The sequence below is a fragment of the Argiope bruennichi genome, chromosome 6, assembly GCF_947563725.1.
Source record: "Argiope bruennichi chromosome 6, qqArgBrue1.1, whole genome shotgun sequence".
NCBI classification, from domain to species: domain Eukaryota; kingdom Metazoa; phylum Arthropoda; class Arachnida; order Araneae; family Araneidae; genus Argiope; species Argiope bruennichi.
In genome coordinates this window covers 83899850-83916710 of record NC_079156.1, presented here as the reverse complement: position 1 = coordinate 83916710, position 16861 = coordinate 83899850, and the positions used below count along the sequence as shown (strand labels likewise).

Genomic DNA, 16861 nt, shown 5'->3' with positions numbered 1-16861 from the left:
ATTTTTACGTTGAGATGGGAAAATTAAAATGTAAGCTGGATAACTCGGGTTTGTGTCAACAAATATGAAGGGATAAAATTTTAAAAGAACACTCCTATTTCATATTTGTGAATTTAAATCTAATTTTCATTGGAAATTTTTAACATAAAATTCCCATTCATTAAAATAAAAGAATGCTTTAAATTTTTAGATTTTGGAAATTTTATTGGATTAGAAATTTAAATTAAATTGGAAAGAATAATTTTAGTAAATAATTAATATCAATGACTGTGTTTTATCCATATTTCTGTTTTAATATTTATGATATACATCAAAATATTTTCTTTTTTAAATACTATATATATATTTGAAAAATGCCACAATTTGAAAAACTTTAATTCCATTTAGCTATTATAAAGCATAAAAAAGGAAATGTAAATTAATGGAATAAATATCAATTATTTAATGATCATACTAAGATTTGGCGTTTTTGGCATAAATCTAATTTGCCATTCTGATTGACTATATATTACTTTAAATGATATAAGTTTAATTCTGCTGGTTTGCTGTACAAATATAGCAATTAGCATAGTTTGACTAAATAACAATTGGGGATTAGAATTTTTTTTCTTTTACTCTTCCTCTTTATATTTGTTTATTTTTACTTAATGAGTGTAGAAATAATTTGACCCCCGCCCCAAGACAGATGCAAGCCATTTACACCTCTTGGTTCACTTAATTGAACTTATGCTTATGCAAGAAGTAAATTATCATTAGAATGCATTGATTTTCTATGTTATTTGTTAATTATTTTTATATGTATTAAATTACAACTATTGTATTTGGACAAAATGTTTTTAATTAGAAAACTCTACTTTTCTAATGAAGATATTCAAAATTATTTTGCCTTTATAGTTTTCTTTATCTTATCGGTTTGAGTTCTTATTTATTAACTCAAGTTAGTACTGTACTGAATTGGAATCTAGTCTACATAATAAAAAGACATTTGTGGTTCACATTTTGTAGTTTGCTGTCTCCTGGTTGGAATAGCTGAACTTATATAAAAACTTATTCTAAAAGATTGATCCAAATGTAGAGAGATTAAAAGATTGATCTAAATTCTAATAAATATTCTAAAGATTGATCTAAATGTAGAGAGAAATGCTTTCAATTTATTAATTGATTGTTATGGTAAACCATATATGAGAAGATAAAAGCTGTCACTGTTCAAGTAATAAATTTGTCTGTAAAAAACAAATTTTAAAAAGTCTGATAACATATAAGGAACGAAAATTTCTAGTATTTTAGCTTCAAAGTAATATGTACTTAATAGTTCAAAAATTAAGATAAATAATTGTATTTGTAATGAAATATTTTGCATTGTAGCATGTAATATTTATTGCCTAATTCCTGTTCTTTTTATTGAAATAGATAAATCAAGTGCTGTTTAGGGTATATAACCAATTTTGGCCTCATCAAGAATCTGCAGCCCGAGTACTTGCCGCAGAACTTTTGATGAAAAGTAGCCCAACTGCAGAAACCATTGGAGAAATAATTGCATCGTTACCTAACGATGATCAATCAGAAATCGTTACATTGGTTGTCAAGAAATTGTATACTTCAATGCAAGAGAGCGCTGCAGTTAGGTAAAATGCTAATATTTTGTTGAATTCTTAACAATAGATAATGGGGTAGAATTTTTCGGAGTTTCACTGATTCAATCAGAATCTAGCGCCTCCAAATCAAAAATAATTACGGTTTAAATATGTTTATTTTTACAAAGGAAAAAGAACATAAGAAGTTTAATTTTTGCTGTGAGACACATTTTCTCATAAAAAGAAATATAATAGAATCCCTGGGGGTGCACTGTTTGGCTTTAAAATATTGCCTGATCTTCAAAATTGCTCGCAAAATGTGGTAATTTGAGCAATTTTTATAACAGTCGTAAAAACCATTTGTTACCATTGCTTGTGAACACTATGCAGATCTTTTGGAGAATATTTTGACGGTTAACAAGGTTTGGCATGCGTGGCGAGAAATCAGATACTAATCTTAAATCTTTCTAACTGGTCAATGAGTGCAAAAATAAAGAGAAAATTGCTATGGTTTATAAAAAATGAATAGAACCGCAATGTCAAAAAATAAATGTTCATTGAGTTGAAAATAAATGGTGTCATGCAAATAATCCCGACACGCACAATATATGTTTTGGGAATATTAAGATATAATTTAAGATAATTTACATAATGATTCAAATTTGCAGGGCAGTTAAAAGTCCACTGCCTCCTATGAATTTTTGGATAATGATTGAAAGAGCAGCTAAAATGAAATAATTGCACGAGCATGCTTTTGGCAGCAAGATTCTAAACTGAGGGGTCTTAGAAAATTTCGTTGAGAATTTAATTTGTTTAGAAAAAAATTGCCCACTATTTTTGAATGGTTCAAATGTAGGGTTAATTTTTAAATCGTTAACAACATCACACCATGCCATGGAGCATTTGCGATCCCAATATTTTATTTCAAAACGTTTACAATTTCCGTATTCTGATAGTGGTTAATGGTTTCCAGAAAAGTAAGCCATATAATAAGGCCTTTCAATGGATTTATAAGTGCAAAAAGATAAGCTGTATCATTAACTTGCTCTTACCAGCCATGAGTTGATTTAAATGAATAATGGTCTCTTACTAATGATGTGGGATAATGTATGCTGCTTTGCTATTAATGTTTAATATAGAATTAAAACATGGCTTTTTTTTTTTAAAAAAATTCTACATGTCTTCTGATTATCGAAGCTTATGCGAATTTACATGGCATAATATATATGAAAAATGTTATCGCTAAATGTTTCTGAAACTAATATGCAAAATGTATCTATATATATGCAATGATATTTAAATTCTAATTTCAATTTAATTAATTTTCAAGATTTTATCTTAATTTAGCCCATAGTAATTTTATTCTAAAATATTCTCTTAATTCGTGATCAAATTCCACTTTCGGTTTAATTAATCCCTTTGTAAAACTAATGCGCCATTATTACTACATATCAAATGAGAATGATACTTTTCGTTGCCCTTGAAAAGGTGTCAAAGGTTACCACGTGTATTGGCGCCTGGCCAGAAATCTTATGTTATATAAGACTAGTGAACATTTGTTCGTCCCTTTTTGCCTTCTGCTTTTGTGCCGCGCTGCGCCTTGTAAATAATCATGTTTGCCTCCCGAGAGATAATAAAACGAAATTAAACAACATTACCGTCTACGTCTTCAACCTGCACTCTGCTTCAAACAAAAATATGTGACATATTATTTAGTCGACAGGATTTGAAATTCATTACATATATATATATATATATATATATATATATATATATATATATATATATATATATATATATATATATATATATATATATATATTATTATTATTATTATTATTATTATTATTATATTATTATTATTATTATTTCGGAAAAAGTTTTTTGTTTGTGAAATTTGGAGGGCTTAAAATAGAAATGTAATAATATATAATAAGATTAGTATGTAAATAAAAAACATTCGTAAGTAAGGAAATGAGGCCCATTTTTACATAAGTAAATAAAAATTTCATATTAGTATTCATTCACAAGCTGATAAATAAAATAAAATTCATTCATATGCATTGAAATAAAATTCATATAGTAGCATTTATTCACATGTAAATAAATAAAATTCTTGAAACTTTAGAACATTCTCAACTTCAGAACATATATAATTATGTTCTAAAGTTGAAAATTCTGATAAAGGAGAAACGTAAGAATATGAGAAGAGTGTTAATTGTCAAATATATTTCATCACATTCAATGAATTTTTATAGAGAATTATATTTATAGAAATACCTGCTAATATGTTTTAAAATAATAAAAATTTTGTGCTAGTCACTTTTAAATAGAGTGAAATATTGGTCATTTATATGTTTCTATTTTATTTATTTATTTTTTAGATCTTGTGTGATGGATTTACTGAAAAATTCTACTTTTGGCAATTATTACAATTTGGCTCATAATGGATCTTCTTCAAGTGTAATTAATGAATTGCAAGGTAATTTTTTGGCATCCATTACAATGAGATATAAACTACAGTATACTTTGTAATTTTCAGTGAGGTAGTGTTACAAATGTTTTTAACTGTATAATTATTGGTGAATGCGTTGTTAACCGGGATTTAGTTTATTTTCAAATTTTTATGTAATTTATGTTTTTATTTAAAACTGAAAATGTTCAGTGCATCTGAGTTCACCATCTGAATATATTAATACTAATAGAAGGTAATACATGAAAGCATTTTTTTTTTAAATTTCTTGTTTAAAGAAATGGGGGGAAAAATTGTTTAATAATAAGAATTGAAAAAGTAATTCCCTAACATATTTTTTTTAAAAATTAGAATTAAAAAACTTATAAAGGCTACTTATTTTCACTCTATAGTTATCTGCTTTTAGAGCAGGCAATAATTGGATTTTAAGTGATAGGTAAGCACATGGTCGCTTTAAGCAACATTACCAGAAGGGTGCCGAGTCTAGGGAGGGACAAATAAAAAATTATATAATTTCAAATACATTGAAGGATGCTTCGTCAGAAATCAAATTTTTACAGTGTGTGTGTGTGTGTGTAAAAACATATTTTAGAAATAACGTGGCCGAATAGAAAAATCTCGCTTTATTTCACAACGGGGGACATGCTATGAACAAAGAAGAAGCGATGATAAATGTACGTCCGTTTACATTGCGACACAAGAGCAGAAGAGAGCAAAAGAGACCTAAACTTTTCCTTCAGCGATTTTTACTATGAGATTCTGATTGGGATTTCATTGATATGTGTAGTCTTAGGAGGAAAATTGAGATATTTTTTAAAAAATGTTGAAAGAAGTAAGGATTTTTATTCCTTCACTCGGAGCGTGAGAACCTGCTAAATTCAGCAATTTTACAGAGCGCGTGAAAAATTACTTAAATGGAAAAATGGGAATTGATTCAGTAAATAAGAGAACATTTTAGAATTAAGTTAATATGGACTAAATTAAGATAAAAAAATTGGAAATTAATTAGAATGTAAATTAGATTTTACAATATGATACATTACAGCGTATATATATATATATATATATATATATATATATATATATATATATATATATATATATATATATAAGTACTCAGAAAATTAGTTTTATGAAGCAATTAAAAAAAAGAAACAATTATTACAAAAACATTCTTATTACATTATGAAGTACAATGCTTAAGTCAATTCCCTTCATTGTTGGAGCACTAGTTTTGTTTATCACTAGCTTTTGTATAATCTTGTCATAGATTTTTCTCTACGATGATTAAAAAGAAAAAGGAAAATCTGAAAAAAATGCATTTACAATGTTGAAATAGTGAATCATCAGTTCTCCTTTATTGTTTCTTCATCTGCTGTAAGCAAATCATCAATCAGATACCACTGCATCATTTCCTCAATGTTAATATTTTTACGTTCTTCGTTATCATAGAATCACTCATTACGTTTCATCCTAAACTTCACAAATAAATCTGGTAATTTCAAATCATTTACTGTTTTAACATAAGAAAGCGGATGACAGAACATAACTCGCATGTAGTAGAATACCTAATTTTTTTTTTTTTTTTTTTGTAACGTTTGAATGACATGCTAGTGGACATGCATGTGCGAAATCAGGAACACGGTGCTTTCGTTGCAAAAATTGAAAACGCAGTTTCTGGATACTAATTGTATAAGGCAGGTAAAAAAAATTTTTAAAAGATACAACTAGAACCTTCGATTTCTATATTTTCTCCATCCCACCGAAGTGAACGCTGAAATATCCACCCAACGGCTGATTCTGAACTGCTTGGTAGACTCATTGTCCTTAGTTGATATCATTCCCAGCAAAATGAAATACTAAAACCAAATGCAGCATTATTAATAACTCAAACTTTTAGGGACTAGCAAAATTTATGTATTTGCCGAATTTGATTTAACAATTTGTATTGAATTTGTATCAAAGCAAAATTTGTATGAAGCAAAGAGATCTAAAATGTATACTAGATCACTATATGGCGATTAATATACGTTTTTGTACTTATCAAAATGTAAGTATTTTTTTAATTAATTTAATTGGTTTTACCGAATTTGTATTAAATTTTGGAGCCATCTATCATAGCAAAGAGATCTAAAGTCAGTGGTGTGGTGAAGTTAAAGGTCGCCCAGGGCATAATATAATTATTTCGTCCCTGATCATCCCTGGTCACTACGATTCTGACTGATGAATTGTTTCTCAGCACTATATAACTAAGTTCACAAAATGCATCATGTTATGGAAATATATGAGTAAGTCAAAGTGTGAATATTGCCGTTGGTTATCAGGAAATAGTGTCTTTATAAATAAGTTTGTAAATTATAAACGTCTTATTCTTAAAAAATAGCATAGCAAAAAAGTACCTATATAAGCTGACAATTTTACTCTCACATGTTTTCCCACTTTATCCCAGAATGATAACCTAATGATTCTTTTCTATCAAACCATGCGATAAAAATGTTTTTTGGTATTCTGTATTTTAGAAAAGACTAACATTAATAAAATGGTTAGGTTATACACATACCTTCTAATCAGATTTAGTTCGATGGACAATTCAAGTTTCGATCGACACCAAAGCGTTACCGATCCTGGTCTGTACGCGACCCTGGAATACACTCAGTCCGTCTGTCATATATACTCCATCTGATATGGTGTGAAAGTTGGGAGAAGTGATGCCGCCTCCTGGTACCGTCCTCATCGAGCCCATAAACATAGCCCAAAAAACACTTGATCCATTGGAAAATAACTCAGATATAGTTTCAAAAACCTAATTGAAGCAGGATTTTAGGAATCAGGATTTTGAAACTGTCCGTCATAAAATAAAAACAAGCCCCTTCAACGGGTATTTATAGTATTAAACTTATAATATCAACCAACTTTGATGAACTAAATCGTATCACACAAATGAAAGAATTATATTTATTTATACTTGCACAATGAACATGGTGCATTCTGATTGATTGAGTATGTAAACAAAGTGGCGTATGCATAGTACACTCCTTGAGACTGTAAACTACAGCAAGTATATCTCTCGAAAATGAAGAATGGAGGGAGGCGGGCTATCACTGATGGCTTATCTAATTCCCACGATCTCGGAAAAATAAAATGTAGTGAAATCGGTGCCATGGCTGGAGCCTTAATACTTGATCATGGAGGGGTTTTTTCTCCCGAAAGAAAATGTACAATGCAGTAGTGTTTTTAAGATTTCTCCCAAAAATGGGAGAGGAGGGGGATTGAGAAATAGTTTGAGTCAGGAGCTTTCATATGCAATAAGAATTGACGAAATCAGATCAATGGTTAGATTTCCTGGGGATTTACTTCTTTCATTTTATTAATTATTTTCAAAACACAGTTGAAAATTCTCCTTGCCTGCTCTTGCGTGTGTAATTACTATTTAAAACACTTGTAAAAATTATTAAAAAAAAATAATGTAAAGCTCTCTTGGTCTATTGCTTTGTTTTTACTGGATGTATTCTCATAGAGCTTATCTTTAATTTTCTTTAAAATGTATATATGAAAGCCTATAAAATATTATTTCGTTTTTACAATTTTCAAGGGACTGGTTGAATAACAGTGTAAACCACTGGAAACCATTTGCATTAACTACTATTTTCATTATTCTGAAGAGGCGGCTAAAAAGTCTTCCAAATTGCAGGAAAACATTGAAGAGGGGAATATAAAATTGTATTGTCATTTGCTACCATGTATGAACTATACTGTTCTTATTTTTATTTTAGTGAATTGAATGTTTTTAATGTGCTTTACTTTCGTTGATGAATGCATAATATTTAAATATCTTTAGCCACACATGATGCGAATATTACGTATGGAATAAATGTGGAGATGCGACAGACAGGCATGCTTAAAAGAACAAGTTTTGACTTAAATTTGTTAGGAAATGGTGAAAATACCCATTTAATGTCGGTACGTGAATTCAGTTTTTTTATATATAAATTTAATGCTGTATTAAAATAAAGATTGCTGGCATTTTTAAAGTTCTTTTAATTTTAATTTATTTAGCTTTATATTAAAATGATTATTTCTATTTTAAAAAACGTTATGTATGCTATAAACATATATGCATTTCTAAATTTTTAATTTCGAAATAAGTATTTCTTTTACATATTAAAAATGAAGATGCATCGTTATTTAATTTAGGACTCTTTATTCTTAATTTAGTATTCCTAATCCAAAGCATAATTTAGAAGGGAAATATGATTTCTTTTCTAAAAACTTTTTGTAAGAAATTGATTTAATAAAAGTGAGATGTCAATTAGATGATGATGGTAAGATGTAAGAAAATTAATTATATTACACTCTTATGTGTAGTATATATTGAAGATTAGGTTGAAACTCTTTTATGAGTGAACTTTGTTAATTCAAAGATAATGAAATCATGATAACAATTTGATTTATCCAAAAATTCGAATTAAGAAAAAGTGAGTATAAAAATAAATAGTATTAAAGAAAATGGCAATTTGTATACTAAAAGTGAAGAAAAAAGTTTTTTTAATATTTGACAGTTTTAATAAATAATATTTAACTTATAAATAAACAATATTAAATAAAAATTTTATTATTAATAATTTTAATAAGTAAGTACATTATTTTATGAATACAACAATTGTACAAAAAAGAACTTTAAAATAAATAGTGCAATTCATTCTTAATTAATGTATTCATTCTTTTAACTGAGTAGTTTTTAATGGCGTTCTTGTTTGAATACTTTGTACAGCAGTAAAATCCTTAATAAATATTACTTATGTTTAAAATAATATTCATTTATATTTAAAAATATTAATTCTACCAAGTTCCAATAAATATAAATGCTGAAGACATAATTAGGCATTTTCAATAGAGTGTATATTTTTTTTTTTAATTTCTTGCGGAAAAAATGTCTTTGCTTATAAAGATGACAAAAATTATTTTTCTGTATAAAGTACAGACAATTTAATAACTAAAAACATTTCCTTTTTGAAATTTGTCATTTTGATTTTGAATCAACTAAATTCGAATTACAAATGATTTTTTAACAATTCAAGGAACCAGGGAAGAAAAAACTTAATTATAGATTAATTATTATTGTTATGTTTAGTTATATATTAACTTTATTAATTTATACTTTTTAATGTTTTCTATGCTCACCAAAGGAAATCTGGTATGTGTCCATTAAATGATAGTTTTATTTAATAAGTGTTAGAATAGAATTTATGTTAAATTCCTTCAGAAAAATCTTGCAAAAATCTTGCAAATATATTATGTATGAGAAGATGAATATCTCCACATGTGTTTTAATCTCTTATTTGATCCAAAAATGTCCATTCCAGATGTCTCTGTTTGTCGAAGGCTTCGGTTTGACTGATGAAGAGTTAAAAGAAAATCCTCAAGAGCATTCAGCTGGTATGCAGTTGTCAGTTTTGGGTGTCCATTTAAGACCATATATATTTTTCACTGGCACCGGAGAACTTATGAGCCTTATTTGGTCTGGAGCTGGAAACAATCCAACGCCTGCAGTCCAGGTAATTAGTATAATTTTTTCTATCTGTATTTAACTTGTTTTCATTATCGCGAGAGGAACAAAATATAAGCATTCTCATACACGAAGTATGCAAAAAGGGAGTAGTGCCAATCCCAAGAAGTGCCGGACGAGGCAAATACACAAGGTCCCACGTTTTTAACAACCCTACACCACTGACCAACTTTGCAAAATAAAAATGCATCCTTATTATTTTGTTTTTGTTTTTTCCCCGGATATGTATGGATTTTTGCAGGCATTTCATATTCAGTGCAAGTGTGGTTGTTTTGTATCTCAATTCGTTTGCAAATACATAATGATAAACACATAGTTTAATCGAAAGTATATTATTTATTTCCAAAAAAAAAAAAGATTCTCAATTTATTTCAAACGTCAGATATCAGATTCTTTGTTTTACAAATATAAGTAGGATAATTATAACAAACTGACTGAAGATGGTTTTCTCAAATGTTGCAGACTTAGATGTGACTGTAAAATTATATTGATTGCATTTATTTATTTAATAAAATAAAATATCATCACCGAATTTGCTTTCCAAGATCACAATCTTACACATTTTTTTTAAGTAATTTGTTTGATCTGTATCAAAATTTTGTTACTGGGTTGAAAAGTCCTTATTACGCCAATTTTTGAAATATAATAAATTGCAAAATGCTATAAAATACTATTTCTTTCGTTGCATGAAATTTATTTCAAGTTCGTAAATTAGACAGTCCTGAAAGAAAGTATTTTGTAAAAAGTAATTGAAGAATTATCAAAAAATTCGAACTCGAGATTTTTACGCTATCCACGTTTCAGAATTCCCTAAATCAAAATAAATAAATAAAAAAAAACCCTCCATTTTGAAATTATGTCTGTCAATAAAAGCGTTAATTCAAAAAAAAAAAATTGAGCTAGAATAATGAAATTTGGTATGTAAAGACCAAATTTCAAATCTATCAAAATATACACGAAACCCGCCGAAGGAAAGTCTGTATCCGTTGGTACATGTATGCGTTGAAACGTAAGAATTCGAAAATGCAGTGATGTATACGGATGAAATTTGGAATACATATTTATCTTGATAATCATATATGTGAATAAAATTTTACACCAAATCCGTCGAAGGGTGACCATTTATTTTCCTACATTTTCGCGAATGTGTAGAAGAATCATATATCGGTAATATGTTTGAATACGATAACACTAAAACGCTTGATAAATGAAATTTAGTGTATGATCGTATGGGCAAAGTTATGAATCTATGTCAAATTTTGGATCCAATCGGTGAAAAGTAAGGCACCCAATGTGCATTTTCAGCTTCCCTCGTCTTATTACGAAGTACAAAACGTTCCATGCAGCACGCGAAAGTTAGGGATTGACATGAACTTAGAGGATTGGTTGTCTCTCTACAGTGTCGCATCTTCACTATACGTTCAGTAAAGACAGAGAGAGTTAGAAGTGCAGAAAAGAGGATACTTTGTTGTTTAAATGTATTGAAAATACAAGGAGGGAAACCCCTTTGGTTTATAATGATTATTTTTATAATTTTTACTCCTTATATAATGTTAGGCCTGAAATTATTCCTGTTGTGACATATGCCATATATAATGATTATTTTTATAATTTTTACTCCTTATATAATGTTAGGCCTGAAATTATTCCTGTTGTGACATATGCCGGATTTTTAATTAAGTAGACTAAGCAATTGCCTATTTAAAACAGGTAGGTTAAAGAACGTTATTTTCCTAAGATGGTAAAAAAATACAAATTATATAAAAGGAAAAACATTAGGATAATCTAATATTTTATCAAGTATAATTTGTTAGGTTCCTACATTTTATTACGTTCTCTTATGTCGGCGTCTTGACCTAGGGGTAGCACGTCTTCCCCATAATCTGGGCGTCCCGAGTTCGAATCCTGGTTCGGGCATGGTTGTTCTTTACGCTGTATTCTATCTGTGAAGTGTGTGAAAGAGCCTCCCTGTAAAAAGGGGTTGTGCAAGCGAGTGTGTGCCATCTTCGTTTGAACTACAAGTCAGACTTCTGTCCTCGGGTGCTCAGAGGTCTTTACCCTCAGAAGCTACTGACTCGGCTTAAAATCCCTGACTTCATCAGCGGGTTGGTATATGGCAAATGCCATAAGTAACAACAACAAAGTCCTCTTATTTATTAGAATATTTATAAAAGTAACATCTGCTTCAATAATATTATGTACAAGTAGAGATACCGGGCAGTTTGGGATCATAATAAATAAATAAAACTTATGAATGTCCTTAAAATTAATAAAATTAAAATAAATATTTGGCATGTTAGAAATGTAATGTAATGTTAGTATAAATTGATCATTTTGTTAAAAGAATGACCTTTGAATGTGCCCACAATGGCCACAAAATTTCTAAACCCGCCATTGACCGTGACAAAGTTGCCTTTATCTAATTCATACTATTTTTGTGTTAAAAGTATTCAGATATCCATGAATTGATAAATCAATAGATTGTCAACTTTGATAAATCTATTTCTAATTTGATACAAATCTATGATTCTGACAAGACCGCGGTGGCCTGGTAGTGAGATCACGTCATAGACTAGAGGGTCCGAGATTAGAGACCCTTTTTAACCAAATTTGAGTGAATCTTCCTGAATTTATTCGTCGAGGTCAAAGATCCTCCCACTACTGTGGTGCGGAGATTTGTAGAGGGTGGATGTCAACTCTTCAAATTGATACCATCGTCATCTGACCAGGTTCAACATAATGAGGTTTTTCCTGAAATATCTCAAGTGTTGCTTTAAAAAGGGACGTTAATATAGTTAAACTAACTAAAAAAAATTTGAAAGTAAAAATATAAATTTAATCTTCTGTTTCGCCACGTTGTTGATTTGTCATTCCACGTGCATGTGGAGACAGAAAGAAGAAAGAAATTTTCCAAATGTCAAAATGATTCAGAGTTATTTCTGTGATTATTTTAAATGAAGTATGTTTTGTGCTTATTTTATAATCATTTCCATAAAGGATAGACTAAATGCATTGAAAAATAAACTGAAAAACTGTTGTGGTGCTTTTCATGAGATGGTATCACACTGCAGATAGAAAACCAAGCAAGTTAATATAACAAATAATACTAGTAAACAGCAGGAATATTCTCCACGAAATTTTCTCACGTATTTTCAAATAAAGGAATTATTTTCTTCCCCCACGCATAAAATTATGGAGAGGATATAGCAATCTAAGATGACGTGTGATCATACTTCTAATTTCAAAATCCTGTACATGAAAATATTGTACTTCGTAATACAATAAAGATAATTAAAAATACATTTTGAATCATACTGATATATAGTTTAGGTGCTAAATCTGTGTGTTAAATTATTTAATTTATTTGCATAGCTTTCAACATTTTTATTATATTCACTTGTATTCGGAAAGCAGATTTCCCGGGAATGGATTTTATTCAGAACTTGATAAAAATCTCCAGGTTTGATATAAAGATCTCACACGGAATTTCATCCAATTAGCTCAAAACATTTTTGAATTGTATTCGCATTTAGATACATTTCCAAAAAAAAAAAAAAAAAAAAAAAAACTGTTTTTCGAGCTGTGAAGGGAAGTTAAAATGTAAAGATTCATCAAAATCTCGAGATCGAATTTTTTGACGATTTCAGTATTTTCTCATTTAGAGAAAATAAAAAGTAACTTAGTGTGCGATCATGTTCTAACAGCGTTTTAATTCATTCTATGGCAGTATTGATATTCATTTAATTACTCAATTTCATTTACTGAAATATATTAATCCATCATTAATTTTATTTCATTCATATACACAGATAATAAGTAAATTTATTTATTTTAGTGCTTTTTTTTTCTTTTATTTTTACATTTTCAATTATTATTATTGTTTATTTATTTAGGGAAATTTCCTGATCATTGATCAAACCCATTCAGTTGTTCTACAGAATGGCATAAATGTAGACTTGAATCTGAAAGGTGCTTTGTCAACTGATGTATCAGGAAGTGTGGAAGTATCCATGTGGAACAAGAATGCTCATGCAGTTGTGAAAAATAAGTATGTTATGGTATTTCTAAACTTTCTATTTTTATAATTTTCCAATAAATGAGTTATAAAAGCATCCAAATATACCATAGAGCCATACTTTTAGGTAACTGACAAACTATTGCACATTTTCCCTATTATACATAGTTAGCCAAAAATTATATGCATTGTATCTAAAAAAAATTAGTTCTTGTGAGAAATATGGCTATAGAGCTCTTAATAAATTTGAATAGTCTAATTAATAGTGAATTAAAAAACAGAATCATTTTCCTTTTGTGATTTCAAACTTTAAAACTAAGCCATTGTTTAAAATTACTATTAAGGAAGGAATTTTTTTTTTCTAAATTTATTTTGATTTATGCAAAATATGACAAAGATTTTTAGGATCTTGATAAACATTTGTGCAACTTTATGTGATTAGAAATAACTTATGTCTATCGTATATATGTCATAAATATTTAATCATTATTTATTAAATCATATTTATTAAAATAAATATTTTAATTTACTTTCAAATATGCTTGTTTCTAAAACTGTACAAAAATATAGAAAGTGCAAATTGTTAGATTACCTCAACTTTTTTCTATTAATGCAGATAAATTCAAACTTAATAATTTATATGGCCTAAATGCAGTTTTTTTGTAGAAAATAATTGTTATTCTTTTGAAATTTATGGCAGCAAGAATTTCGATTCTGTATATCCTCAATTAACAAAACTGAATGGGACACATAAACAAATACTTGTCCATAATTAAATTCATCTGATCAAGTAGCATATTTCTTTTAGCCACATTGCTGTGTTTTACAGTTACCTATGTAGTTTACTTCAAAGACCATTATTTTAAACTTAAATGTTTACTACTGCAAAATTTAAATATATATATATGTAGATCAACTTCTATATAGATTACAAAACATTTTTATCAGACACATTAGTGATAGTTTTTTAAATCAATCAATTAATTTCTAAATCATAGCTAAATCAAATTTTACAGTTGAAGTTTTAAATGTATATACATATATTTCTGAATGGAAAGAATCTATTTGAAATTTGCACTGAAATTACTATTTACATGCTCTTGTATAATCGATCGAATACAATAACTTTTTTTAAAAAAATATCAATTATTATTATCAGTTGCTATATGACCGGTCACATATGCTTATATGGTGGCTTGTGATTCATAAATATCATAAGTTTAAAAAAATAAAATAAAAAAAAAAGATTCATGAATGCAATGATGTTGTGTTGATTATTAAAACCCTAGAAAATAAATTTGGTTTTTAAAGCCAGATATGGTAAAAAGGAAGGCAGACAGTAACGAAAATCCAAATTTATCTTGCCCTTGTGCCATGCATGCAAATCAAACAAAAACCAAAAGTAACAAGCATATGAATTAAAAGAGAGAGAAGTGAACATTTAACAAGATTAGTGCAGTTGTACCTTTAATTACTTAAAAGATTAAGGAGACGAAAATATATATTTGAGTTTTTATAATGTAAGATCAACAGACGTAACCAAGAGCATCAATTAACATTTATTAAATCAAAATCTATAAAAATTGGTGAGTTTTTTAAAATTTGCAAATAATTTGGCAATTAGTATTTAGCTTTAAAGAGTAATTTTAATTAGAAACCAATTTCCATTCTTTAAATATTAATATTTGTTTTAATTTTATATTTGACCTTTTTTTAGGGGTGCCTTACTGGTAAATGGATTTTGTCGTGTAGATACATCATTTGTTGAAAGTCATGTTGATTTTGCTATGGGCGGAAATTCTGTGCTGGATATGGTCGTTGACCTTGACTTTGCTCAAAAGCCTATGGCAATTTGTTTGCAAATGGAACAACCATCTTATTCCTTCAGGTAATTTACAATCAATACATGATTTAAATATTTTCTCTATGGAAATAATATGCAACTTTTTACTTTGCAGAGAACAAAAATAAAAAATTGAACCTATTTTTACCTATATTTTTTAAGCTTCTTCTTATTTTTTTTTATTATTATTATTATTTATTTTGAGTTTCATGATAATTAACCCTTTGCACTCGGAAAAGTAATTTGATGGACAATTATTCACTTAATACAAGAGCTTGTTTATTATTCTGAAAAATAAATATATATATAATTGTTTCAAGTTGAATTTCCCTGAAAAATTAATTTACATCTTTTTACCATTCTATAGGTATTTTAACTATCAAAATCGAAAAAAAAATAAATAAAACATAAAAATGATGCACTGTCTTGACCATGGGTCACCTCTCAAGTGCAGAGTTAAAAGATGTATTCAATTTTAAAAAAATCTAGAAAAGATTTATTTTATCCTACAATAAATAATATTTTTTTATACACTTATATTACTATTATATTAATCAGCCACAAAATTTTTAGTACATTTTCAAACTAAAACCTTCATTTGTTTCTAGTTAAAATTGAATTCACAAAGCTTTCCTCTGTATATAAAATATGGTGAAATCACAAGGTTTAAAGTGTATATGTATATTAGGAAGAAATCGAAGATATCCTATTTGAAATGTCTACCTAAGAACAAGATGAAAAGCTTCCCAGCTCACTCAAATATTTTACCAAAAAAATTTTCAGCATTTTGAGCTTTTAGCCCCAAGCATGATGACTGGTTGCCTTTCCTGCACTAGATTGGCAAAAGCTATGTGTCATCTGATATCTCATTTCATAAGTTATTTTTTTTCAGAGGTCTTAAAATGATCTTTCAACACTTCATTAGCATTTTGTTTAATGCATCATATATTAGCACTGTCCTTATTGGATAAATATTGCATTTCAAATTGGTAAAAATAATATAAACTGTAAATATTTTATTTATTTAGATGTTTAATAATACATAACATTGCTAGCCCGAAATCTGCCGATTTAAAAAAAAAAATTTCTATCCAATAAAAATCCATTCATAAAGTTTATTAATGAAACTTTTTCTTTACTTTTCAGACACAATGTTCGAAAAACTGAAACAATACCAGGAAGCAAACTTTTGATTAAAACTTTAAAGAGAAGAACTATGTATTTCCCTGGAAAATCCTTTAATTTAGTCAAGAGTAATTCAGATTCCTGTAGAGCAATGTTGCAACCAAAGAAACACAAATCATTCTGGTAAGCAATGTTCATTCAAATACCAGTATTAATATTGTAAAACGTTTCATAAAAATAACTTAAAATGAAAAGAAAATTAAGA

The 16861-nt window shown here is 28.2% G+C and overlaps 1 protein-coding gene across 2 annotated transcripts in view; it reads left to right on the top strand.

The window, feature by feature from the left end:
* The window catches only part of LOC129972494 (microsomal triglyceride transfer protein large subunit-like), a 57836-nt gene that overhangs the window by 39605 nt on the left and 1370 nt on the right, over positions 1 to 16861 (top strand). For both annotated transcript variants that reach the window (XM_056086639.1, XM_056086638.1), the window contains 7 exons: positions 1411 to 1625; positions 3959 to 4056; positions 7886 to 8007; positions 9411 to 9602; positions 13507 to 13661; positions 15346 to 15516; positions 16618 to 16779. In XM_056086639.1, coding sequence (XP_055942614.1) covers positions 1411 to 1625; positions 3959 to 4056; positions 7886 to 8007; positions 9411 to 9602; positions 13507 to 13661; positions 15346 to 15516; positions 16618 to 16779 — 1115 coding nt within the window. The remainder of the gene's footprint in view (positions 1 to 1410; positions 1626 to 3958; positions 4057 to 7885; positions 8008 to 9410; positions 9603 to 13506; positions 13662 to 15345; positions 15517 to 16617; positions 16780 to 16861) is intronic.